The sequence below is a fragment of the Microtus oregoni genome, unplaced genomic scaffold (assembly GCF_018167655.1).
Source record: "Microtus oregoni isolate MIOR12 unplaced genomic scaffold, Mior012 000020F_ref0000438, whole genome shotgun sequence".
Classification (NCBI taxonomy): Eukaryota; Metazoa; Chordata; class Mammalia; order Rodentia; family Cricetidae; genus Microtus; species Microtus oregoni.
The window spans coordinates 40196989-40224294 of record NW_024543079.1 but is presented as its reverse complement, the minus strand read 5'-3'; the positions used below and the strand labels follow the sequence as shown (position 1 = coordinate 40224294).

General features: G+C 42.7%; 1 protein-coding gene across 1 annotated transcript; it reads left to right on the top strand.

Moving 5' to 3' along the window:
* Window positions 1-1358: 1358 nt before the first annotated feature.
* Window positions 1359-24165, top strand: LOC121460248 (AP-4 complex subunit epsilon-1-like). The gene is made up of 9 exons (XM_041670526.1): window positions 1359-1401; window positions 6344-6376; window positions 8695-8813; window positions 9713-9832; window positions 14078-14336; window positions 15759-16280; window positions 18074-18258; window positions 19932-20089; window positions 22830-24165. The coding sequence occupies exons 2-9, from the start codon at window positions 6365-6367 to the stop codon at window positions 22988-22990; spliced, it is 1536 nt and encodes a 511-aa protein (XP_041526460.1). The 5' UTR covers window positions 1359-1401; window positions 6344-6364; the 3' UTR covers window positions 22991-24165.
* The last annotated feature ends 3141 nt before the right edge of the window (window positions 24166-27306 follow it).

Genomic DNA, 27306 nt, shown 5'->3' with positions numbered 1-27306 from the left:
TCTGTAACAGTGGTGCATGCCATTAATCTCACCAGCACTTGGGAGGCAGAGGCAAACAGATCTCTGAGTTTGATGCCAGCTTGGTCTACAGAGCAAGTTCTAGGACAGTCAAGGTTACACAGAAACCCTGTCTAAAAACAGCAACAACAAATATGATGTATTTATCCATAGGTTCTTGGTGCCAGCAGGTCAGATGAGGCATTGGGTCCCCTGGAACTGGAGTTAAAGAACAGATGGTTGTGAGTGGTGGGAACAGAACCCAGATAGTCTGCAGGAACAAGAGCTCTTAATGGCTGAACCATCTCTCCAGTCCCCCCATCTTGTTTTTTGGGACATGGTCTCTCACTGAACCTGGAGCTCACTGACTTAGGCTGCCTAGCCAACGAAAATCTACACATCTTTCCTTCCTTGGTTCTGGCCTTTATTTTGAGATAGGGTTTTATGCAGCACAGGCTGGCTTTAATCTCCTTTTTCTCCCAAGTGTTGGGATTAGTCTATACCACCATGTCCAGCTAATTATTATTTTTTGTTTTTTTTCAATGTTTATTTTTATGTTTTGCCTGTGTGTGTGTGTGTGTGTGTGTGTGTGTGTGTGTGAGAGAGAGAGAGAGAGAGAGAGAGAGAGAGAGAGAGAGAGAGAGAGAGAGAGAGAGAGAGAGTGTTGGATCCCCTGGAACTGGAGAGTTAGAGGCAGGTGTGAGCTGCCATGTGATTGAACCCTGGTCCTCTGGAAGAACAGCTAGTGCTCTTCACTACTGAGCCATCTCTCCAGCCCAGTTTAAGGTCATTCTAGCTGCTGTGTGGGTGAAGGACTGCAGGGAGGGGACACTTCTAACTTCCTAGCTGGCAGATGATGGAAACTAGGTAAAAAGTGGGCAGGCTCCAAGTTACATTTTTCTGCTTTAGACTAGAAGGTATACTTTATGACCGGGGCACCCTGATTCCTTCTACAGTGTGCCTACTATTTCAAGGGAGAGACCAAGCTATCCCTGGGAAAATGTTTCCTAGCTCTGAGGGCAGGGGATGGATCACAAACACTGTTTTCCTATAATCTTCGCTTTTTACACAAACTTTTGTATCAGATCAATTGTGTTTGGGCCACTAAACTAGAAAAGCACCCGACTGTACCCACCACCAGAAAAAAAGCCTCAGGCAACATGTGACAGCTACACCACACCAAGCGGTGTAAAAAGTCATTGCCCAGTCCACAGGCTACAGGGCGGGAACGAGTAAGGCTGCCTATCTCAGCAGCACAAGCATCAGCAGAGGCGGCCGACGGGAACCCCGCCCACCAGCCTGACAACCAATCGGATCCCAGCATCCGCTCGCCCCTCTACCCCTACGTTGGAGACGCTGCGCTGCGGGAGAGCTGCTGCGGGGCGGGTGCTGAGTGCAGGAGAGGTGAGTGCTGACCCGGGAAGGGCGCGGGCACGCGTTCTTTGCGTGCTGAGGCCAGAGCCGTAGGCCAGCGTGGTCTGGAGCTACCTGGTCACCCGTTCTTCTCTGCCCGGCCCTTCTCAGGCTGGGTGGCAGCCAGCAGGAGACTCGGCCCTGGAAGACGGCCGTTACCGAGTGCAGACGGTCAGAAAAGAAATTGCATCTCGTTCAAAAATGATATTGGCTTCCGGCCTTACGTAGACTGAAGGGTGTATCGCACGGGGTCCGCGGGACTGAGACTAAGCCGGAGGTTTACTTTGAACTCTGCCCTGGAATCTTGGGTGACGGTCTGCTTCTGGAGTGTCCTTTAATCTCTCCTAGCTGCGCTTTACGCTTCAGAAACTGAGCGGGGGGTGGGGGGGATTCAAGACTGTGTAAGGATTACATTGTAGGTTGCATGCTACCTGAAGAACTCAGAAATGAGGCTGAAGTTATCTACTACTTAAAAAAAAACTGAAGCTGGTGGTGGCACCCCCTTTAAGTCCCAGCATTCAGGAGGCAAAGACGGGCAAACCTCTAGTCCTAAACCAGACTGGTCTACAGAGTGAGTTCCAGGGTTACAGGATTGTTACATAGAAAAACACTGTCTCAAAGACAAACAAACAAAAAATAAAGCGTTATGCTTATGCAGTTTTAGATGCAGATATTTTTCCATTTAACATGACATTAGATTTGGGACACATTAGGTAACCTCTTGGTGTCTCATTTGTAAGAAGTAGGGATAAGTTTAATGCTTGCTAGGTAGGATGACCATGTAAGGCAACAGGATTTTCAACATGAGATTTAATATTAGTGCTCATAATATTATACAAAGCAAACAATAGTGTACTGGAAAGTTCCTCTCATAATTAGTGAAATTTTCATAATATTGCTTCCAAGAAGTTTTTGAAATTATTGAACTAGAATACTAGAGCTTATTTTATTATAAAAGATTGTATTAGTAAATATGCAAGTACTTTTCTTACATTGTACATTCCAGAATAAGACATACTGAAGTCTAATGGTAGACAAAGTATTATCAAAGAGATTCTGAGAGCCAAAAAACTAGAAATATGAATGAGTGCTGGGTAGTGGTGGCACTGTCCTTTAATCTTAGTTCTCAGAAGGCAGATTTAGGCGGAGCTCTGTGAGTTCAGGACAGCTAGGATACGGAGAAACCCTGTCCTAAAAATAACAAAGAAAAAAGAAAAGAAAAAGAAATATGAATGACTAACAACACTTGAGCTTTTAGAACTAAGAAGCAGATTTGCTGAAACTTCCAGGACTCGGGACATACTTATTATTAATAGTCTGATGTATGTAATCCCAGACTTAACTGTATTATCATTATATTTTACTCTATAGTTCTCATAGCACAGGGCTGAGGCAGGAGGGTTGCTGAGAATTTAAGGCCAGCCTAGGCTGCAGAGTGAGTTTCATGCCAGCCTGGGCTACAAAGTAAAACCGCCGCTCAACAAAACTCACACGCAAATCCTGATAAGACAGAGCAAAGTGGAACAAAAGGAAATGAATTGTTGATCTTCACAGAGAAACCCTATCTCAAAAAACCAAAGAGAGAGAGAGGGGAGTAGGGTTTTTTTTTTTCTTAATTGTAAATAGATTCTTTCCTCAGAAAGAGCTTAACATATGATATTACCAAACCTGAGCAGAGGTGTCTCAGGCTGGCTGTGTTTGATATCGCTGTGTGGCTTCACAACGTACACAGTATGTGTGGCATTTTGTCACTGTGATAGGAAGCTGATTGTCACAACCCCTACTTAACCCATCATCCACTTCCCTTCTCCCCACTTTCCTGCCAGTATCTGGCAAAATCAAGGGTAACCTACATTTTAATCTATCTCAAAACATCAAAGACCTAATCCTACAAGCAGAAGATTTAAATTTGGTCAGTTTTTTTATTCTAAGGATTATGTAAATGATCAGACATGGGCGTGTACTGTCTTTAGTACTGCCTTTAGAGAGACGTCCTGGTGTTGGGCACTTGCTGAGCATTCACGGGGCTGGTTCTCAGCGTCAGGAGGAATACTGCAGCTGGCATTACTTTCCTCTGAACGTCTGTCTCCATGGTACTTTGGGTTTCATCCCCCCCAACACACACACACTTAACTGTTTTCTAACTGTGTTTACCTGCCGGTGGCGTCAGATTTGGCCATCTTAACCTTCAGGTGACCACACTAACACTTTCCTCGGCTCCCTTCTCATACTCTGTCGACTTGGCCTTTAGTAAGGTCCCTTTTGCACCGGGTGGTGGTGGCACGCCATTCAGGAGGCAGAGGCGGGTGGATCTCTGTAAGTTCAAGGCCAACCTGGTCTACAGAGCTAGTTCCAGACAGGCTTCAGACCACAAAGAACAGATAACGTCCTGAGGAGGAGAGAGGAAGACGTTGCCAGAGACGTTCTGAGCACAGGCCCATAGGAGTCACGTGGTCTTCCCAGGGCTTTCTTGGGGTTGCCCCAAGTAAAGGTTGGGTTTTGGTTTTTTTAAGGTTTATTCATTTACTTTTATTTTTCTCGCATGGGTGTTTTGCCATCTGTCTGTATACCACAGAGGCCAGAAGAGGGCACTGGATCCCCTGGACTGGAGTTACAAGTAGTTACACCGTGTGGTGCTGGGAATGCAGGCTGTGCTCTTACCGGCTAAGGCGTCTCTCCCTCCAGCCGCAGCATTTCACGTGTCTTATCACTACACTACCCTAAGAGGGTCAAGTCCCAGGGCTGGCAGTGACTAGAGTGCCTCCCTTCTCAGCCTGCTGGAGAGACACACAGGCAGGAGACAGGGGGGGGGGGTCCTTCTCCCTGTTTTTATCGCCTCTGGTCATCCAGCTGCCCTGGATATAGTTATATAAGTAACACATCTACCAGGTCTAAATGAACAAAATAGTTAATCTTTACAGCATTCTCCTTGCAACCCTAGTTAACCCTAAGGCTAGCCCCGGATCAGGGTGCACCATCTAAGATGCCTGGCGGAAGAAACCAGCCCCTAGTCCCCCCACCCGTCGGCTCGCTCTAGGGGTTCTGTGTCAAGAATGCACACTCAGCACGCTAGCCAAAGAGCCTGCTGAAGTTAGTGCTGCTGTTCTGTTGCTTGCCTTTTCTCTATTTCCATGTGTCTGTTTCTTCCTTCTGCCTGTGACTCCTGATCGCCCGGAAAGACTGCTGAACGGTTCTTTTACCTAGAAAACTCAGGTAGTCAGCCGAGCGGGAAAAACGGTACACTTCACTTCTCTCTAAAAGTAAGCTAGATAAAAGGCTGTGATCTCACCAGGCGGTGATGGCACATGCCTTTAATCCTAGCACTCAGGAGGCAGAGGCAGGCGGATCTCTTCAGAGCGAGTTCCAGGACAGGCTCCAAAGCTGCACAGAAACCCTGTCTAAAAAAAAAAAAAAAAAAAAAAAAAAGGCTGCGATCTCCAAGCTGGAACGTAGAGAAGTGCCTCACCCCATAAAGACATGTCCCCAGCTGTCCAGGATAGTGCACAGACCCTCTCTAGACATTTGCTGAGATGATATCCCCACAGCACACAACGCCTGTCTGCGCTCTATGAGCGATCATACAGTTCGCGAGCTTCAGGCAAGGGGCTGGAGGTTGAAACACACAAAGACACACACACAGAGAGAAACAGAGACACAGACCTCTAGTCACTGGTAAGAAGTCCTTTATTCAATAGCACCACGGAGGCTCATATACCCAACACAGTCAGATGGGCCAACAGGTGAAAACCTTATCCTCTGATCCTCAAGGCAACACGTGCTCGTGAAGCAGAGCTGGTAAACAACTTTGACACAGCTTTCAGTAACTCAAATCAGAAGGAAAGTAAAGATCTCTAGCAGGGAAGAGCAGCTGGAGGCCAGGACTCCAAATGGTCCCAACAAGAAAGTTGGCCTCCGGCAGCTCTAGAGAAGATACCAGCCTATGTACCAATCATTCCTGGATGGCCAGAGGTGGCAATGGCACTGGGGACTGATGATGAAGAAGAGGTAGGGAAAACTGGGTCACATAGCTTAGTTGTCCTAGTCAGCTTTTCTGCAGTAATAAATCTGATCAGAAGCAGCTTGGGGGAGGAGTGGGTTTATTTGACTTACAGGTTACAGTCAGTCATCAAGGGAAGTAAGGGTAGGAACTCAGGCAGAAGTAGCCTGGAGCCCGGAACTGAAGCAGAGACTGTGGAGAAAGGCAGTTTTCCTGGCTTGCTTCCTCTGCCTTTCTCAGTTACCTTTCTTCTGCAGCCTAGGACCACCTGCACAGGGACGGCACTGCCCACAGTGGTCTGGCCCCTCATGTAGCAGTTAGCTGTATTAAGAAAATGCCCTACAGACATGGCCACAGACAGGCTCCATAGCTGACGCTCCTGCTCTAGGGCATGCTCTCCAAATTGCAACATTTCCTCCAAGAAGGAAGGGAAGGGTCACACAGCAAGCAAAATGTCCCAATGTAGGGGAAAACAGGAACTTGGAGAGATTCTTGAGGGTCCCCACCCAGCAGTTAAAAAAAAAAAAAAAGGAGAAAACGATTGCAAGGGGTGAAGACTGATCAGCCAGGCTGCAAAAAGAAATCCTTAGCTGGACTCACTGTCCACCGCAAGCCGCGAAGAGAACATCAGGCTTGTGGGTTTCAGGAGTTTACCCCTGTGCTGTTGATTACCCCAGCTCCTTTGAATAACCATCACTACACCCCTGTTGACAACCCCAATTAAAAACTTACTCGCCAAATTGGACATGGATACAGTTGTGCCTTAGGCTATCCAGGGCCCCCCTTCTGAGGTGAGCAGAGGTGGTGTATGCCTTTCACACAGCAGTTCCCTCTTCCCAGTTCCCCCTGGCAGTGTTGACATCCGAAGCTGGGAGAAAACCGTCTTCATAGAGTCTGTGCCAGCGTCCCCAGGGTCCTGAACCTCTATCTTTACAGCCACCAGCGGGAGAGACCAGGATGAATGCAGAGGTGAGTTCCACACAGAGGGCCTTAAGGGATCCTTTTGCTGCCGTGCGCCTTAGTTCTCTCATGGATTCTCCTTTTCCCTCTCAAGATTTTTCAGAAATACTCCCCGCTAGGCTACCTACTTGTTTGTGGCTGTGGGTGATGGAGGAGAAATGGTCTCCCCTGAGTTTTTATCCGTGTCCACTGTCACGATACTGTCTCTCCCTTTCAGTCCCTAGCCATGAAGTGGGGGGTTTTTATCGGCTGTGTGCTCCAGGCATGGTATGGTGCCCCCCCTCCAGACCCAAACAACAAGACCAGCTGATCAAGGATATTTCCAGTGTTCCTTATTTCACATGTTCAATATCCCTCCAAACACGCCCCCACCCAAAGAGTTTAGAAACAGCCCAAGCAGGTAAACATTTTTCCTTTATGAAGCAGGGAAGAAAAGTTAAAGTGGCTGCTTTCTGACTCAGGCAGAAACAGCAGTGACCTTGTAGGTGTCATTTTTAAGCAGAGAAGGGAGGTCTGTGTTAGATGGGCTAGGATGTGCTAGTGAAGAAGGTAGGAGTATCTGTCCCAGAGGGACAAAGGACTGCCTTTGGATGGAGAGGAGACAGATGTGGCCCGTGGGCAAATGGCACTTTATAAAGGTAAACGGGGAAGCCCCATGTTAGGATGAGGTGTTTCATTTTAATTGGACCTGTTAATTAGGTGAGCCAAAAGGGGCTTTTGAATGCTGGGTCTTGGTAGTCAGATCAGAGGGAGGAAGTGGTTAAATAAGGGAATAGACCTCTAGGTTGCTAGCTTTAGGAATATAATCTAACTGTTTTTAGCAAAGCGGAGAGAATGGGGAAGCAGGGCAAGGCCTGCCAGAGCTGCATGCTGGATTGGGTTGTTATCCCTTCAGTCACAATCAGATGCTCTGTCCAACCAAGCAGGTCTTCCTTCTCCAGTGCAGTTCACACAGTAATTACACCATTGTTGAGGACTCCAAAGTCATTGTGGCCTAAGACAGTCTTAAATGCTGGAAATCCATTTAGACCCCTGACTTAGTTATCAAGATTTACACCCCATAACCAGTGTGATTTCCAGACTTGGCTTGTGGCTGTAATGGTAAAATAAATTAATTTTTTTCATCCAAATTATTTTTTGCAACTTTTGAAAGTTAGAATATAATTGCATCATTTCTCCCCTCACTTCCCTCTTTCCATAACCCCCCCCTCATTAAATTCTTTCTCAAATGTATGGTCTCTTTTTCATTAATTAGGATTGTTACATATATATATATATATGCACATAAATAGAACTGGGCTTAATGCAGTGGCAGTAACTTTTATATTTGGATTATAATGTGTTGTTATTATGTAGTGGTGTGGGACAATGGTCTGTATTCTGTCAATTATATTTTAAATAAATGCTGATTGGCCAGTAGCCAGGCAGGAAGTATAGGCAGGACAACCAGGCAGGAAGTAAAGGCAGGTCAATAAGAACAGGTGAATTCTGGGAAGAGGAAAACTCATTTCTGCAATCTGTAACCCAACCACAGAAGAAGCAACATGTGACTGTCTTGACCAGAAAGGTACCAAGCCACGTGGCTAACATAGATAAGAATAATGGGCTAATATAAGTTATAAGAGTTAATAAGAAGCCTGAGCTAATGGGCCAATCAATTTATAGTTAATGTAGACCTCTGTGTGATTTCTTTGGGACTTAATGATTACGGGAACTGGGCAGGACAGAAAACTCAGTCAACAACGTAGCTTTTAAAATGGACTTTCCTCAGTATACCTTATTAACGTCTATCTTCTAGTAGTACACTTAGTTACTGTTTAAGGTACCAGAATATAGTGAATATGAAGGTAGCTGGAACTCAGCCATCGTAAGGACTTAACATGGGTCTTAAGTCTGGACAAAGACGTCTTCCTGTGGGCCCTTGTCTGTCAGCGTCCTGCACAGTAGCTGTTGCCTCTGAATGACCCCGTGTCTCTAGATGCTGAACCCAGGGAGGGTGGAGGCCTCATATCAGCCTGGGTGTTTGCAACAGAGAATCCCCTTGTCTGTGAAGAGGTCATAGATAGAGCCAAGTGGGCAGAACCTTCTGGTTGATGCCCAGAAGGTCTTCAACACAGAGACATGGCAGAGCCCTTTCTGCGTGTTTTGGTTCCAGGTCTCTTGTGTCTGACACCTGGTTTCTAGGGGAGTCACACCCCAGCTCTTGTTTCTCTGGGTTACCACCAGCTTTCCTTGCTTGCCAGAACCCAGCCTAGCCCTCTGGTTTGGTGTACTCCATTCAAATCCTGGACCGTTTTCACACCCGGCACTGGTCTTTGGTATTTCAGCCTGGGAAGAAATTTGGTGTGGTCGTGGTTGGTGTTGGCAGAGCCGGCTCCGTGAGAATACGGGACTTGCAGGATCCACACTCGTTAGCATTCCTGAACCTGATTGGTTTTGTGTCTAGGTAAGTCCCAGCTTGGTTTATGCTCCACGATTCATAGAAATCACAGTGGCTGGTAACACCACGGGACATGGATGTTTCTAGATCCAGGGTAAGGGAAAGCCAGCTTCTCCAGAGAACCACACACAGAGTAGTCTCTGGAGACTCTCTGGTTCGCACTGGTTGGGGAACTAGAGTCAGGGACCTACAGCTGCATGTCCAGTGAGCGATGCCCAGTAGACCCCACGTGGAGCAGTACGTGGTCTGTTTACTACAGAAGGCACAGCGTGAGGTTTGGCCTGAAAGAAGCTGTATGTGGCTTAGCCATTCTGCCATTTGGAACAGTCATCCCAGTGGATTTGCACGTTATATTCCTTATGCTATTCTCACTGCTGTTTCCAGCCCCAGTTCAAGATAAGAAAGCACAGACACAGAAAGACTCAGTAATCCTGTTGGGGTTACAATAACTGGAAAACCCAAGAATTACATTTAAGGAAAAGTGTTTGAGTCTAACACTAAGTGTTCTTTTCATGCTGGTAATTGAGCTGAACTTTTTAAATTAGTTTTTTAAAAGTTAACATGCAAATTATTAGGTCTCACTATGGCTTTTTTTAATAATTTATTTAATTTTATGCACATTGGTGTGACAGTGTCTGATTCCCTGGAACTGAGTTATAGACAGTTGTGAGCTGCCATGTGGGTGCTGGGAGTGTTTGAACCCCGGGCCCATCTGGAAAGGCAGCCAGTGCTCTTAACCACTGAGCCATCTCACCAGTCCCCCACCGTGGCATTTTTAAGCAAAAATTGTCCTAGTTGCTTCTTCCCCCTCAACTTCCCATCTCCCTGCGCTCACACTTCATGCTCCTTTCTGCTTTTATTGCACTTTTCTGTGTGGATTGAGACTGTCTGTATTTGGGAAACAGACGAGAACTTGGAAGCCTTGATGAAGTACAGCAGATTTCTTTGGAAGATGCTCTCTGCAGCCAGGAGATTGATGTCGCCTACATCTGCAGTGAGAGTTCCAGCCACGAAGACTACATAAGGTAGGTTTCTTCATACAAGTAGGCTTTGCCTTACACCTGGAAAGAGGACTGAGGAAGCTAAAACTATGCAAATGGGACTTAATGGTCAACACACAAAGTTCTGGATGTTCTGTGACCTGTTGTCAAGCTAGGTGGTGGTGGCACATTCCTTTAATCCCAAGATTCGGGAAGCAGAGGCAAGCAGATCTCTGTGAATTCCAGGCCAGCCTGGTTTACAAAGCGAGTTCTGGTACAGCCAGGGCTTGTTCTCTTATTCTGGTTGGTTGGTTGGTTTTTTGAGACAGGGTTTCTCTGTAGCTTTGGAGTCTGTCCTGAAACTAGCTTTTGTAGACCAGGCTGGTCTCAAACTCACAGAGATCCGCCTATCTCTGCCTCCCAAGTGCTAGGATTAAAGGTGTGCGCCACTACCACCCAGTTTAACCCTTTCTCAAAAATAGAGGGGAAGGGGTGAAATAAACCCTTTCCTCCCTAAGTTTCTTTTGGTCATAGTATTTATTGCAGTAATAGAAAACAAACTAGATTTTTTTTTAAAAAAAATATGTTTTGTTTGTTTGTTTTTTGGTATGAGAGCTCCATCTGCATGTATCCCTGCATGCCAGAAGGGGGCGTCAGGGCATCGGATCCCATTATAGATGGTTGTGAATTGAACTCAGAGCCCATTGAAGAACAGTCAGTCCTCTTAACCACTGAGCCAACTCTCCAGCCCAGCAAACTAAATTTTTTTTTTTTTTTTTTTTTTTTTTTTTTTGGTTTTTCGAGACAGGGTTTCTCTGTGGTTTTGGAGCCTGTCCTGGAACTAGCTCTTGTAGACCAGGCTGGTCTTGAACTCACAGAGATCCGCCTGCCTCTGCAGCAAACTAAATTTTTAACACTGATGAAGAGTCAAATGATTTCATAGCTAGAAAAGTTCTTTCTTACAGTAAAGACAAAGGTTGAGGCATAGATCATCCTTACTCTGCAGGGCACTGACCCTTGGCTGCTTGTCACACTCACACGCAGGCTCTTGTGCATTTGCAGTGTCGTGTTCTCGGATATACAGGGCACTGCGTGCTTACTTGAAGTGTTTCTGTTTCCAAAGGCAGTTTCTGCAGGCCGGCAAGCATGTCCTCGTGGAATACCCCATGACTTTGTCTTTTGCAGCGGCCCAGGAGCTATGGGAGTTGGCTGCACAGAAAGGTGACGTATTCTCTGACTCTGGTTTCTAGGGTACCATCTTTCTGCCTTCCGTGTATGCTGTCTTATCTGCATCTGCTTTGGTGCTAAGAGCTCCCCATGTCCCTCTTGCCCCCAGGCTCCAGATGCGTGAGGAAGTGTGTCAGAGGAGCTGGTAGTCTCTTTGTTCCAATGGAACAGTGGATTGGCTTCCACATGTGATAGTGCTGTTGATATTTTGGCTTGCCCAGACCGGAGTGATCGATTGTCTTATATGTATTACTATATAGTTTCTTTGCTCCATTAAGGGAGTAAGTATTAGATGGTCACTGTATGCCAGGAAACTCTTTCAAGCACATTGTATGCTTAGTTCTCATAAGAAGTTTTGGAGGCAGCGTTCTTTGTTTGCTGTTACTGTCACAGGAGACCTGAGGTTGGTGGTTCATTAAGGAAAGAGACTTTCTTAGCTCATGCCGCTGGAGACCAGAAGTCCAGAATCAAGCGGCTGTGCCCGTTTGGTATCTGAGTTTCTTGTATTCTCCACACAACAGAACTCAGAGCAGCGTGGAAAGACCCAAAGTCTTGATATTCTGTCTTCTATTTTATTCATTCTACTTTGAGGCTTCCCCCTGAATTTTCTAATTGGGTTATTACATTTTTAAATTCTGTCTTCATTTCCACTTGCATTCTCTTCTGTCTCTTGATTGAATTCAGATTTCAAATCCCTAATTGTTCTTGCCATTGTTCAGATTTATATTTGTGTTTTCTTGGTCATCACTTGGGTGTTTGTTGCTGTTCTGTTTAAATTTATTGAGTTCATTGTTTGCTTCTGTCTTTTTGTTGTTGTTGTTGTTGTTCTGGTTTTTTGTATACAGGGTTTCTCTACAGCTTTGGAGCCAGTCCTGGAACTAGCTCTTGTAGACCAGGCTGACCTTGAACTCACAGAGATCCCCCTGCCTCTGCCTCCCAAGTGCTGGGATTAAAGGCACGTGCCACCACTGCCTGGCTTGCTTCTGTCTTTTTTAAACTCCATCAGTTGTATAAGTTTGGTTGTTCTTTTTAATCTGTGTCCTGGGGCTGGAGAGATGGTTTAGCAGTCAAGAGGAATGGTTGCCCTTCCAAAGGACCTAGGTTCAATTCCTAGAACCTGTCTAGCAGCTCATAACTGTCCCTAACTCCAGCCCCAGGACTTCTGGTGTCCTCTTCTGGCCTCCACACGTGTAGTGCACAGATATAACATACATGCACTCAAAACACCCATACACACAAAGTAAAAATTAGGTTTAAAAATTTAGCTCAGTGTCTTGGGATTCATTTAAGTAATACTCAATGGAGAACCCTCTATAGAGCTGCTGGGTTTTGAGAGGAGGACATACTGTCTTAGCACTTCAAGTTGTGTTTTTCCAATGAGATCTAGGCACGTGTACTTCTTGATGGTGTATCTAATACAAGCTCCTAGGCTGCCTCTGTTGAATAGAAGTGTGTTTTATGTCAGGTCTGAGGAGTTATTTAATATCTTCAGGTTCAGTTTGGGTTTGCATGGCTATCAGGGCTTACTGAATACCAGCCTCAGCGCTCCCTCAGGGCTCAGAACAGGACGTCTATAGCAAACTGGCTTAAATAGGGGGGTCTGAGGGGCTGAACAGATTGACTCAAGCATACTCTTCCTCCGCATGTTTCTTTATTCTCTGGGCGAAAAAGAAGGGGTATTCCCCCACAAGGCTTTCAGTTTACATACACATACAGACATAGTTAGCAATTCCATAGGCAATGACAGTGATACCAAACATGCATTTCACGGGGTCACTCAAACGTAAATCTGATAAGGAGGTGCTCTTATTCCTAAAAATGTCCCCGCGCAGGCTGGCAGAGCCCGCCATGAGAAAAGCGGCTACAGTTTCCCACCAGCGGGAGGGACGGCTGCGGCGGGTAACAGACACATAGACACAAAAGATAGGCATAAAGGTAACATATTTATTACAGGAAAGAGGGAGAGAGAAAAGGAGAAAAGAGAGGAGGCAAAGCCGTGTGTACACCGGGAGAGAAAACGAGAGAGAGAGAGAGAGAGAGAGAGAGAGAGATGGCGGGCGGAGGTCAGAGGTAAAAAAGGAGTGGGCGTGGCTAGGGCAGGGACCGAAAGAATAACAGGTGCCTTATATCTTAGAGGGGGAGCCATGGCTGGGAAGCTCCCCAGTGGATAAATGGGACTTCAGATCAGTGCAGAATTCTAAGAGGTTTCAGGCCCTAACTACATTTTCTTTTTTTTTTTTTGTTTTGTTTTTTTTGTTTTTTGTTTTTTTTTTGCTTTTTTCGAGACAGGGTTTCTCTGTGGTTTTGGAGCCTGTCCTGGAACTAGCTCTTGTAGACCAGGCTGGTCTCGAACTCACAGAGATCCGCCTGCCTCTGCCTCCCGAGTGCTGGGATTAAAGGCGTGCGCCACCATCGCCCGGCTTGGTCTGAGATTTTTAACCAGATCTAGAGTTCTGGGGCTTTAAATTATTGTACTTGAGGGAAGGGGGAAATTGGTTCTAATAAAAATAAATTTTAAAAATCTAGGATTCCAGGTGGTGGTAGCTCATGCCTTTAATCCGAGCACTCGGGAGGCAGAGACAGGATCTCTGTGAGTTTGAGCCTGGTCTACAAAGCGAGTTTCAGGATAGGCTTCAAAGCTTCAGAGAATCCCTGTCTTTTTGTTGGCCTCGAACTCACAGAGATCCTTTCCTCTGCAAGAATCCCTGTCTTGAAAACCAAAAAAAATCTAGGTTTCCTTCTCACCTATAAAATTAACATAAAAGCTGTTTTTTAAAAGATCATAGCAGAAGCCGGGCGATGGTGGCGCACGCCTTTAATCCCAGCACTCGGGAGGCAGAGGCAGGCGGATCTCTGTGAGTTCGAGACCAGCCTGATCTACAGAGCTAGTTCCAGGACAGGCTCCAAAGCCACAGAGAAACCCTGTCTCGAAAAACAATAAATAAATAAATAAATAAATAAATAAATAAATGATCATAGCATATGTGTTTTGGGGAAAAAAATGTATCAAGGATTTACCTAGTCAGCAATTATTTAAATTGACTGTTTGCTTAATCTCCTTAGGACAAGTAGCTTGAAGCTGGAAGGTATAAAGAAATTATGGGGCAAAGAGGGCTATCTCCCCAAAAAGGAGAGCGCAACTGGTGATAAAATGGAAGTGTCGCATGCTCCTGGGGAGAGTACAACAATGGAGAATGTCAGCCAGGCCACAGCCAGAAAGGACCAAGCTCAAGGCCTCACCCAATCTACAGAGGAGAAAGAAAAGCAGTTGTTGGCATCCTCACTGTTTGTTGGGCTTGAACCAGAAAATACAATCAATTTGGTAAGTTGTCTGTTACATTCCTGTAAGGATCTCTGCTCTCTGCTGGTAGCAAAAACTGGATTTCATCTGTACATGGTGTGAGGGAAATGCCTCCTACAGCTCTCACAGCCGTCATCTCTCAGATCTAGAGCTCAGTGACATAGTTTTGGTTTTTTAATTTTATTTATTTATTTATTATGTATACAGTATTCTGCAGGTATGTATGCCTGCAGGTCAGTAGAGAGCACCAGATCTCATTATAGATGGTTGTGAGCCATCACGTGGTTGCTGGGAATTGAACTCAGGACTTCTGGAAGCTGAGCCATCTCTCTAGCCCCAGTGACATAGTTTTTATACCACTGAGGTGACGGCATCCAATCCCCTTGAGTAAGTTATTCTCTGAAGTCTAGTCTGCTCACACAGTCCAGGGTCCACATAAATTATCAGGAATGACCAGGGTGAATGACAGAATTCTCTGAGGGCAAGGGGAGTGATTGGAGATTGTCAGTAATAGTGGTCTGTCTGTGGGCTCTGCTTGCATAGACCTGATCAGACTGTTCTTCACTTAGGTTAGTGGTGGCAAATTCTATGGAATGGTTTTCTTCTGTATTTTCTGGTCAGCCTCTGATTTTTGTTATTGAGGTAAAACCAATTTTTCTTCTTTGCTTACTAACAAAGATCATGAAATCAAATTATTATAGATTATTAAAATACAGTTTGGGTCCCCTTTGTAGTCAGGGTAACTTAGGAGTCTATAATACAGCTCTGGAAACAAAAACAAATCTAGGTTGTCCAATTTTATAATGTAAAGAATACCAAACAACATTTTTTAAAACTACTACAACTGAGTTCTGACCTTATTTTATTTCCTTTTCTAAGTTTATGGTATGTATGTATGTATGTGTGTATGTATTTATTTATTTATTTATTTTTTGTTTTTTGAGACAGGGTTTCTCTGTGGCTTTGGAGCCTGTCCTAGAACTAGCTCTGTAGACCAGGCTGGTCTCGAACTCACAGAGATCTGCCTGCCTCTGCCTCCCGAGTGCTGGGATTAAAGGCGTGCGCCACCATCGCCCGGCAAGTTTATAGTGTTTAAAAGTTTTTGTTTTTGTTTTTTCAAGACAGGGTTTCTCTGTGTGACTACCCTGGCTGTCTCTGTAGACCAGGCTAGCCTCGAACTCAGAGATCTGCGTGCCTTTGCCTCCCTAGTACTGGGATTAAATGCAAGCACCATCATGCCTGGCAGTTTATGTTTTTTAAGTTAGAAGTGAAATTTAGCTGATACCTTTAAGAATTTTAGGGTTTTACATTTTATTTATCTGAGTTTTGCCAATCTTTGCTTTACAGATTCTTAGTGTTGATATATTGTTCATTTGAGATTATAGAAGATATTTAAAGCTCATGATTAGTAAAATAGTTTCTTCTTATATTTTATTATTGCAGTTGGGAAAAGCAGACCTCGTGTCTCACAAGTTCAGGAGGAAATCAAAATTCAAGGTCTCCCAAAATGACAAGATACCCAGTGCTCATAACCCTGCCTCCTCCACCCTCAGCTCTGTATCAGCTGTGGCCCGTGGGGATGATGACTGTCTGAGTGCTTTGAATAGAGGGGACACTGAACTCAGTGCAGAGCTCTTGGGTTCTGGGTCTTCGTCAGAGCTGTCCTCAGTTGAAAAACTGTCAAGTGTCAGCTCGCCTGCGCCTTCTTTGTTTGCTGATGACAACATGGAAGTTTTCCAGCCCTCTTCATCCTCCACAGCTTCAGCTGCAGCCTCTCTGTTAGAAGAAACTCCAGAGCGTGGGCATTCAAGCCTCATGGAAATCTGTAGTAATGACACGGTGTCAGTGTCTTCTTACAAAATTTGGAAGGATGATTGTTTATTGGTGGTCTGGGCAGTCACTAGTAAGACTGATTCAGAGGTGACAAATGCTAAGTTAGAAATTTTTCCTGTGGAAAACTTCAAGGTAAGACAATGCTAATTTATCTTTTCTCCCTTAAGTAAATGACACTTACTTAGTGTTTCTGCCTTTGCCTCCGGCACCTTATGAATTTGTTCCACATTCTTTCTTCCTTAAATCAGGGCTCAGGATACACTAACTACTCTAAAGAAACAAAGGAAGCCCAGTAGTGCTGTGTTTGAGAGGCCATAGATGTGTAAAGTGAGTCTCTGTGGAGCATAGTGAGGAATGCACCTTTAAATCCAGCACTCAGGAACAGAGGAAGGATCCTGTGAGTTCCTGGACAGCCAGAGCTAAAAAGTGAGACCTTGTCTCAAAACCCAAAAAACAAACAAAAAAGGAATATAGGCTTCTTTTTTTTTTCTGGTTTTTTTGAGACAGGGTTTCTCTGTAGCTTTGGTGCCTGTCCTGGAACTAGCTCTTGTAGACCAGGCTGGCCTCGAACTCACAGAGATCCGCCTGCCTTTGCCTCCCGAGTGCTGGGATTAAAGGCGTGCGCCACCACCGCCCTGCGAATATAGGCTTCTTATACTACTTTGGTTTTTAACCTTGCTACTGTGCCTTACTTGCCATGTTACATGGTCAGTTTCTTAAATGTTTTTGCCTGTTTCTTCCTGTTGAAAGCAAGGATATTAACGTTATGTTCCTGTAAAGAATTGACTAGTTGCCTGGGCAGTGGTGGCACACATCTTTAATCCCAACACTTGGGAGGCAGAGACAGGCGGAACTCTGTGAATTCAAGACCAGCCTGGTTACAGAGCTGGTTCCAGGACAGGCTCCAGAGCCACAAAGAGAAGAAATCCTGTCTTGAAAAACCAAAAAAAAAAAAAAAAAAAAACAGAATTGGCTAGTTGATATCTGTAAAATGCTTTTAACATTAAATGCATATCCTTTGTTCTTTGTGTTTCCTGATTTTATTCTATGATCTCTACTCATGTGTTCCCTAAGGGCTACATTTGCTCTTGCCATATTCACTGAAATTAACTTTTCAGATTATTTAACAGAACCAAATAGAGCATTAAAAAAATATTAAGGGGTAAACATTTCTCCATGTGATTTTTTTTATTCTATGCTCGGTACTTGGGCATCATTCTCTTCCATAGCCCCGAAAGGGAGCTATGGCAACTTCTCAAAGTTCCTTTGTCTGCATTGTTGTAAGTGTTCTCGGCACAGTTATGACATTTGACAGGTATGTGTCAGAAGGATAACCACTTCTTTCTGTGAGCTACATACAGTTTGTTGAATGAATTATTGTATGGTCCATTGCCCAGGGCAAGAATTCTTGAATACATATTAAAAAACAAAGAAATGTGTCTGATTCTACCAGTACAGCTTGAGTGGGGATGGAGAGAGAGAATGGAAGGCAGCTGTAGGATTGTTATAGATCTTCTAGGTTAAGAGTCTAGTGGTAGCCGAGCAGTGGTGGTGCATGCCTTTAATCCCAGCACTCAGGAGGCAGAAGCAGGAGGATCTCTGTGAATTTGCGGATAGTCTGGTCAGTTCCAGGACAGTGGGGGGGGGGGTGCTGCACTCAGAAACCCTGTCTCAAAAAAAAAAGGGAGGAGCTATGGAAGAATGCTTGCTTAGTGCACAGACACTGCTTCCCGAGTGCTGGGATTAAAGGCATGCGCCACCACAGCCTGGCTGTTTAGTGAATATTTGTATGTTGTTTCCATAATGTCATTTGTTAATTTCCCACATTAGTGTACTTTATTACTTTATCACTTAAATAGAAGTTTGCTATCCGTATAACATTATAATGATGCTTTCCTCGGTATTTTTATTACTTTAATTTACAGATCATTGAGCAACCTGGATGCTGTTTGCCTGGGATGGAAAGCTCCACATCTTTTCAGTATGGTGTGCAGATGGAAAGCCCTTCTGTAGAGGGGACTCTCTGTGGTGTTATAAATTACCAGATGATGGATGCACATTCTCTTCAGTTGGAATTTTCCATGAACTTATCATTATTAGATTTTATTAGGTAAATATCTTCTGGCATGTTTAAGTTATTCAACCATTATACCCTATCCCCCTTTTTTCTTTCTAACTAGAGACACTATGTTAGCTATTAGGAAATATAAGAATTAAATTATTAGGGGCTGGAGAGATGACTCAGCATCTAAGAGCACTGACTGCTCTTCCAGAGGTCCTGAGTTCAATTTCTTTCACCCACATGGTGTCTTACAACCATCCGTAATGAGATCTGGTGCCCTCTTTTAGCCTGCAGGGATACATGCAGACAGAATGCTGTGTACATAATAAACTCTTTAAAATAAAGAATAAGTATTATACAGACTTGGGTACAGAGATGACTCATTGACTTCCAAGGCTTCCAGAGGACTAGAGTTGGGTTCCTAGCACCTGCACCAGTGGCTTACAACTGCTTGTAACTCCAGCTTCAGAGGATCCGACACCACATCACTCCGGCGTCTGTGGAGTTCTTGCATACACACGCACATGCTCACACACAAACATGTACTATATACACATAAATAATATTTTTAAAACCTAGGGAGGTTGTTTGTTTGGTTTGGTTTTTGGAGACAGGGTTTCTTTGTGTAGCTCTGGCAGTCCTGGAACTCACTTTGTAGAGCAGGCTGTCTTTGAACTCACAGAGATCCAACTGCCTCTGCCTCCCTAGTGCTGGGATTAAAGGCGTGCGCCACCAATGTCCAGTTTAAAAACCTTGTATTCTTATAAATCAGGCATGGTGGTTCATGCTTATAATCCCAGCAGTTAGGAAGCTGAGGCGGGAGGATTGCCACCTGCTTAAGCATAGTGAGTTCTAGGCCAGCCTGGGCCACAATTTAAGTCTCAGCCCCTTTCCACCCTTATTTCATAATTTGAAGAAGCATAATATATATATATAAAACACAGTTTAGTACATAATAAATTCTGTATCTTTAAATGTAGGGTTTTTATACAATCAATATGTACTTAACACAGAAATTCAAATGTTATAAGAATATAAATAGAATATAAAAGTTAGCTGGGTGGTGGTGGCACACACCTGTAATCCCAGCACTCCCGAGTCAGAGGCAAGCCTGGTCTACAAGAACTAGTTCTAGAACAGGCTCCAAAAAACAAAAATAAATAAGTAAATAAAATAGAGACTATAAAAGTTGTCTATAACTCATCCCCTAAATGTTTTTTGCATTCATAGAATTATTTCAATGTGTGTGTGTGTGTGTGTGTGTGTGTGTGTGTGTGTTGACAGAGTCTTAAGTTCTTTGGCTAATTTATTTAAAGTTCTTTATATTTATTATCTTGTATATGACTTTGGCAGAAATTTCATTATTCCCCAAATCCAAAGTGTGTGTGTGTGTGTGTGTGTATGATAGAATAGTTTATATTTGAGAATTTGTGAAGTTGTTTGGTGAAATCCTGTTGGAGGGATTAATATCTAAAAAGAGACAAAATTGAATGAATTCTTGAAAGGAAAAGTTCAATTTAGTATCTTCTGCTATAGTAACTTCATCAGGTTGGAAGATAATACTCAGTATTCTAATCATACCTGCTCTAAAAGCACAAAGCTCTTGGAACTCAAATTTATCATGACTATATTTAATTTCCATGAGTCATATAGAATGTGTTTGTTCAGCATTGTTGTGTTCTTAACAACATAAACTAATTTTTTATTAAAATTATTTTCAGGCCATTAAAGATCTCAACTGAAGACTTTGGCAAACTCTGGTTGGCCTTAGCAAATGATGTGAAGCAAACTATAAAAATATCAGAGCCTCAAGTTGCCTTGGCTTCTGTCCTAACAGAACTGCAGCAGAAGCTGGGACTTCATGTCATTGACGTCGTAGGTGTGTAGAATTACAAAAGGCAGCCCCATGTGAATATGGATTTTCTTTCAGGTGTCATGCTTCTTAGAGCTATGCTTCTTATCACATGTATCTTTAAGACAAGTGTCTTAAAGTGTCCAGACTGTATTAAAGAATATTTGATTTAAAAAATTACGGTGTATAATTAACTATCACTTAGCTTCTGTTTTTCTTTTTAACACTTTAAACATTTCTCCATTTGTGTGGAGTAGGCCTCAAATCCAACCAGAAAGTGGTTGATGACTCTCAAAATAGTTATGTCTCTGTTGGATCAGACAGCACCTCTAGCCTGGAAGATCAATATTGTCATAAGCAGTGTCAACACCAGGTGAGACCATGGACACCTTTTCTCCCCAGCATCCTGCTGGGCCAAAAGAGGCCCATTGGTTGCTAACCACCGGGGAGGAAGCTTCCAGAGCAGCTTCAGCCTTGTCAGTGTGTGACATCCAAAGGGTGTTGTGTCTTCAGTAATAGTCTTGCTGCCTAGTTACAGTGAGTCATAAGAAGCAATGTTACCAACCTCCATTGCTTTGGGGGCCTCTGGAGCCTCCTGGTCTGCAGCTGCTGTGCTAATAATATTCTACTCCTGCAGCTGGGTTTAGAACCATGTGGTGTCTAGCAATAGAATTCTCTATCTTTGCAGGATACCTCTGTTCCAGGTTTTAAGAAAATTATCATGTCAGGCATGGTGGTGCACTCCTTTAATCCCAGTGTGGGGAGGGGGCGTAGTCCAGCCTGGTCTACAGTGCTGGTTTCAGGACAGCCAGCATGCTCACACAGAAAGGAGGGAAAGAAGAGAGAGAGAGAAAAAGGAAAATTGTATCTTTTAGTTTGCCTATAAAGCAGTAGGTTTCAATGTGGTCTTTTCCTTGTAACATTAATTTTGGTTAACCTTAGTCATTCTGACTGGGGTAAGATAAAACCTGAAAGTAGTTTTAATTGACGACTAAAGATACTGAACTTTTATATATACATATGTATTTCTCAGCCATATGTATTTCTTTTTATGAGGACTCCATTTAGTTCTGTGTTCCAATTTTTAATTGGTTTGTCTTGATCCATTTTGTTTTGTTTTTTGTGTATTCTAGAAAGCAGCAGTGTCCAGATAGGATTTTTTTTAACCTATTCTATAGACTGCCTCTTCACTCGATTGATGATGTTCTTTGCTGTAAAGAAGCTTTTAACTTTTTTTTTTAATGATTTGATAAAGTTTTTATAGTAACAGAACAAAGAAAGTCATAAATCAAGGCACTTTTCAAATACATTGGTGAAAGTGGTAGGTAGGTCTGTTTCAGCAAAACAGGGAAAACTCTGCTGTAGGCCTCAGCTAAGAATCTGACAGCATTCGTAGTCCTTTGTCTGCTTGGAAACCAAGGGGATTTTTGGACATGTCTAATGGTCACAAAGATGTCAGGCCACATACAGAAGACGGTATTAAATAGCTATTAAAGGTGATGCAGCTACACCAGGGTAATTTGTCTGTGAACTTGAAACCTTCCAACCTCTTCACATGTTGATCAACAACCTCTTTTATGTGGTCCTTTTGGTCAGTTTCTGTTCTTAATGCCTGTGCTACCGAGATCCTATTCAGAAAATCCTTTTGTGTTCTTATGTGTTCAAGTGTATTTCCTACTTTCTTTGTCACAGTAAGGGTATCAGATCTTAAGTTGAAATCTTTGATGCAATTAGAGTTGAGTTTTATTCAAGATTGTAGTAAGGATCTGATTTCATTCTTTTTTTTTTTGGTTTTTCGAGACAGGGTTTCTCTGTGGTTTTGGAGCCTGTCCTGGAACTAGCTCTTGTAGACCAGGCTGGTTTCATTCTTTTACTTGTAGCTGCCATTGAGACCAGCACCACCTGTTAGCCATACTGTGTATTCTCCAGTGTGTATTTTTGGCTTATTTCTGGGGCCTCGACTTCATTGTATTGTGTGTGTCAGTTTTTATGGCAGTACAGTGTCGTTGGTGAGAGTAGAGTATTGAAGTCACTGTGTTGGGTTTCATCTGTGGTTATAGATTTAGTAGTAGTTCTTTTATCAAATGTGTTGCACCTGCATTGGGTAAATTTATGTTTAGACTTGTGATGGATGTCCATTTGATGGGTTGTTCCTTTAATGGGTATAAAGTGACCATATCATTTCTGACTAGTTATTATGCTATTAGTATATATTACACTGTATACGTTATAGTGTACTACTATTTGGTGATATATATATATATATATATAATTATATATTATTATATACTATTAGCCTGTTACCAAGCACTTGGGGCATTTCCATTTTTTGTCGGATATGAACAATGCTGCTGTGGATATAAATGTTGAAATACCTGTTGATATTCTTTCCCTCAGTTCTTCTGATCATATACGTAAAGTGGAATTGTTGAATCATACGTTGTTGTTTTTTTGGGTAAATTACTAGATCATTTATATAACAAACATATAACTTTTTACATTAGTAAGCAAGAGTTTATATCTGTCCACATCTTCAGCAATACTTCTGCTTTTAGCACACATACATATATATATATATATATATATATATATATATATGTCTTCCAAACAAGCATGAAATGCTATCTCACAATTTTGATTGGTAGTTCTCTGGTGATTAATGACAAACATCTTTACATGTGCTTATGGCCCGTTTGTAGATATTCTTAGAGGAATGTCTGTTGAAGCCTATTTTATTAAATAATTTTCCCTTCTTGTTCTGTCACAGGCAATGAAGGGCTGTTGGCATGTAAGCTGCTCCCATCCACCCCGTGTGTTCTGCACTGCCGAGTGCATGCTGATGCGGTGGCGCTGTGGTTCCGGTCCTCCTGCTCTGCTCTTCCAGACTATTTATCGTGTCACTGTCAGAAGGTGATAGAGACATCCTAGCAATGCTCCGTTCAGTTTACTTTGTCACATAAATGGTTTACATTTATAAACTTACCAAAGTACAAAGAACTCATGGTACTTCTGATGGAAATGGGGATTATTGTAAGGTTCGGTTTATGCGTTTTCTTCTTGATTTCTGATAAGGATAATCCCCAAGAAACTGTGTCACTAATTTTTTTACTCAGGATTGTACAGTATGTTTGGGTTTCCCCAAATGACCTAAGCTAATGTTATAAAATGTAATGATTTATATATCACTTAATGTGAAGGAACTGAAAATATTTATTTTGTTATAAGTGTTTTATAACAGGTTTATTCTAGCATTAACTGATTTCTAATAAAGCCAAGACTCAGTTCTCCTCTTTGATGCAGGGACACATGAGATTGGCTTTGGAATGTGGTGTTTGTTGTGGGAAAAGGTGTGCTCTCGGTTCTGTTTTACTAGGTCAGTGTTAAACTCAGACGGCCTAGCACATGCTAACGGTTGTAGGAAATTTGTGAGCATGCTGGGTATTGGGCAGATCCAATCTGCGTTTTGGGGTTTTTTTACTTTTTAACATGTTATACTTAATTTTAAGTAATTTGGCCATAAAGTACATCTGTTTGCTATTAGATCCATTTGGCAATTAAATTCTGTGACCATACTCTAAATGGTCAATTAATTTTTCATGGCTCTTAAAACTACTAGTATTCAGTGGATGTAGATGCAGTAGTAACCATGTAAATATATTGTTTTCATGTTGTATTTGTGCAAATAAGGCCTCTGTTAATAAAAGAAGATGTTGTGCCTCATATGTATGATGGGCCAAAATCCTGAGATTGTATATTAACTGAAATAGTATTTTATAAAAACTTATGGTGCTGTGGAAAATATTTATTTTACCATTTCTGGTACTTCATCATTGAAACTATTCAGGTAATACAACCTTTAAGTCGTTACTATTCTAGCTCGCAGGACTGGCTGTCACCCAGGTCAGGCACTCTGGGTTTAGGTTATCTCAATATTTGCTAATCCAGATGCTAATGAGCCAGTAGATCTCAGTCATCTGTAGTTAGAGCAAAAGAAATATAGTATTTTTTAAATTAATTTTTAGGTTATTCATTTTAAAATGTAACATTTTGTTAATTTCTCTTTTAAAAACATATAGTTAGCTGAGTGGTGGTGGCATATACTTTAAATCCCAGCACTCCAGAGACAGAGGCAGTAGGAGTTCTGTGAGTTCAAGACCAGCCTGGTCTACAGAGCAAGTTCCAGGACAGCCAAAGCTACACAGAGAAACCCTGTCTCAAACCCGCCCCCAAGAAACTCACAAAAATTAAATAAATAAACAAGTAAATAAAAACCTGCAGTTAAACCTTGCTAAAAGAGCAATAGGTGACTAGAATTTCCTGTGTGTCAGGTTTCTCCCTTTGAGTAGAAAACCAGGCACGTTATTAGCCTCAGCACTTTGATGATAAAGGCACTCCAGAAGGCCAGCTTCGCATTGTCCTCCAGCTCCTCAGCCTCAGTCTCACGGTGGGGTGGCAGAGCAGACAGCGTTGGTACAGGAGACTCTCCTTAGCGTATGCTTTCAGGTATTTATGTGCTACCTGAGGTGGATCAGTTGGGGAGGGTGGGGTACAGTATCTAAACTCACAGGGAGAGCAGTTCCAAGAGATCATAGTTTTGTTTGTTTTCTACTACTTTGTTACAAGGTATGCTCATGAGAGCAGCAGTAATTGTCATGAACATGCTTGACCTAAGAAACCGCTTAATAGTGCATGTGTGATGGTGGGTTTGGGGTTCAGGGACAATTTCAGATCTGCCAAAGGGAACAAAGTGTCGCTTTTGTTCTTTCTGAACCCACTAAGTAAAATGTAAGGTAACAGGGTTTCTACTGAAATGTTTAATATGATGTTTACAACGTTTATGAATTTGAAAACTAATGATTATAATAGAAAAGAGTACATATTTAAAAACCTTGGGCCAGTATATATTCTGTCTAAACTCATTGAAGTATGTTCTGAATCAGGCATCATCAACCTTTTTGCATTGTAGGAGATATGATCATAAAGTAGGGAGAATTTTAGATCTAGTTTCTTTATAATCACAATTCAGCCAATAAAGGTAATACTTGAGAAGAAGGGCTGTGTGCTTCATGCTAGGATGGATTGGCAGCAGGCATGAGGCTGGGACACAAAGGAAGACAGGAAAAGCATTGAGAGTCATCCCCAGAAGGTCAGCAGAAAAGCTGCGTGGGTGTGAGAGGACCCTGTGTTGGTCCTGCCAGAGAAACCGGAGGAGAAGCTGAGCGGTTAATAAGAGCTCGTGTGCCAAGCTTGCCAGGCGCTACATTTGCTCTGCAGGTGAGTGCTAACAAAATTCTCCTAAAATCCTCCAGGTCGATTGTGTGAAACTGCAGTATTTTAATTTCATTTTACTGTTCTTTTATTTTCTGTGGATAACCATGGTCTTCGTCGCATGGTAAGCCACTAGAAGTGCACTGAATCTGTTCATGTGTCTTTAAGCTGTTTCCTTGCAGAATTTTAGGGCAGAACAATGCAAGTGAATAGCAACTTAATATGCATTTTTTTTACTTTGTTTTGGCATTGAACTCTGTAATTTTAAAAACTTCAATTGAATGTATAATAAAAATATATCTATGCTTTTCTGGGTATATATCTTCTTTATAATTTAAGTAGATGAAAATTATTTAATCAGTATATCTATCTATATATATTCCTAAATACATAAAACCAATTTGCTCAGTCTGTATCATGTTACTTGTATTTATGTTCTTGCATGTGTGTTGTATGTACATGTTTGTGTGGCTGTGTGCATACAATCATGTAAGTGTTCATGTTTCAGGGGCCCGAGGTCAAGATTTCTTCCTTACTATCTTACTAGTTTTTAACTTTTTTAATAATATGAATTAGGCCTGGCAGTTGTGGCTCTCACCTTTAGTCCCAGCACTCAGGAGGCAGAGACAGGATCTCTTTGAGTTCGAGGCCAGCCTGGTCTACAGAACGAGTTCCAAGACAGCTAGGGCTGTTACACAGAAAAGCCTGGTCTGTGACTAAGCCAGGCAGTGGTGGCATATAGGTAGACTTTTCTGTCCCACCAGCCAGCTCCCGAATAACCACACAGAGACTTATTATTATGGATGCTCAACCTACAGCTTAGACTTGTTACTAACTAGCTCTTACATCTTAAATTAACCCATATTTCTTATCTAAATGGTGGTACCTTTCTTCATCACAGCTCGTTCATCTTGTTTCTCCCTGTGTCTTCCTGCTGACTTCTTTATCCTCACTCTCTCTTTTTCCCTGTCTGGAAGTCCCACCCGACCTCTTCCTGCCTGGCTATTGGCATTAGCTCTTTATTTTATTTTATTTTTGATATTTATTAAGCTCTACATTTTTCTCTGCTCCCCTCCCTGCCTTTTCCCTCCTCCCTTCAACTCTCCCCCGAGGTCCCCATGCTCCCAATTTACTCAAGAGATCTTGTCTTTTTTTACTTCGTACTTCCCATGTAGATTAGATCTATATAAGTCTTTCTTAGTGTCCTTATTGTTGTCTAAGTTCTCTGTGATTGTGGTTTGTAGGCTGGCTTTCATTGCTTTATGTTTAAAAATCACCTATGAGTGAGTACATGTGATATTGTCTTTCTGTGTCTGGGTTACCTCACTTAAAATGGCATTAGCTCTTTATTAAACCAATGAGGGCACACATCTTCACAGTGCATAAAAAGACTGTTCTGTAACAGTGGTGCATGCCATTAATCTCACCAGCACTTGGGAGGCAGAGGCAAACAGATCTCTGAGTTTGATGCCAGCTTGGTCTACAGAGCAAGTTCTAGGACAGTCAAGGTTACACAGAAACCCTGTCTAAAAACAGCAACAACAAATATGATGTATTTATCCATAGGTTCTTGGTGCCAGCAGGTCAGATGAGGCATTGGGTCCCCTGGAACTGGAGTTAAAGAACAGATGGTTGTGAGTGGTGGGAACAGAACCCAGATAGTCTGCAGGAACAAGAGCTCTTAATGGCTAAACCATCTCTCCAGTCCCCCCATCTTGTTTTTTGGGACATGGTCTCTCACTGAACCTGGAGCTCACTGACTTAGGCTGCCTAGCCAACGAAAATCTACACATCTTTCCTTCCTTGGTTCTGGCCTTTATTTTGAGATAGGGTTTTATGCAGCACAGGCTGGTTTTAATCTCCTTTTTCTCCCAAGTGTTGGGATTAGTCTATACCACCATGTCCAGCTAATTATTATTTTTTGTTTTTTTTCAATGTTTATTTTTATGTTTTGCCTGTGTGTGTGTGTGTGTGTG

What these genes read in the sequence shown, in the direction of transcription:
- LOC121460248 (XM_041670526.1), top strand. An exon ending in CTGATTGGTTTTGTGTCTAG is followed by an intron (nt 8,814 to 9,712) that starts GTAAGTCCCAGC and finishes TTTGGGAAACAG; the next exon opens with ACGAGAACTTGGAAGCCTTG. An exon ending in TCATGTCATTGACGTCGTAG is followed by an intron (nt 20,090 to 22,829) that starts GTGTGTAGAATT and finishes GTTCTGTCACAG; the next exon opens with GCAATGAAGGGCTGTTGGCA.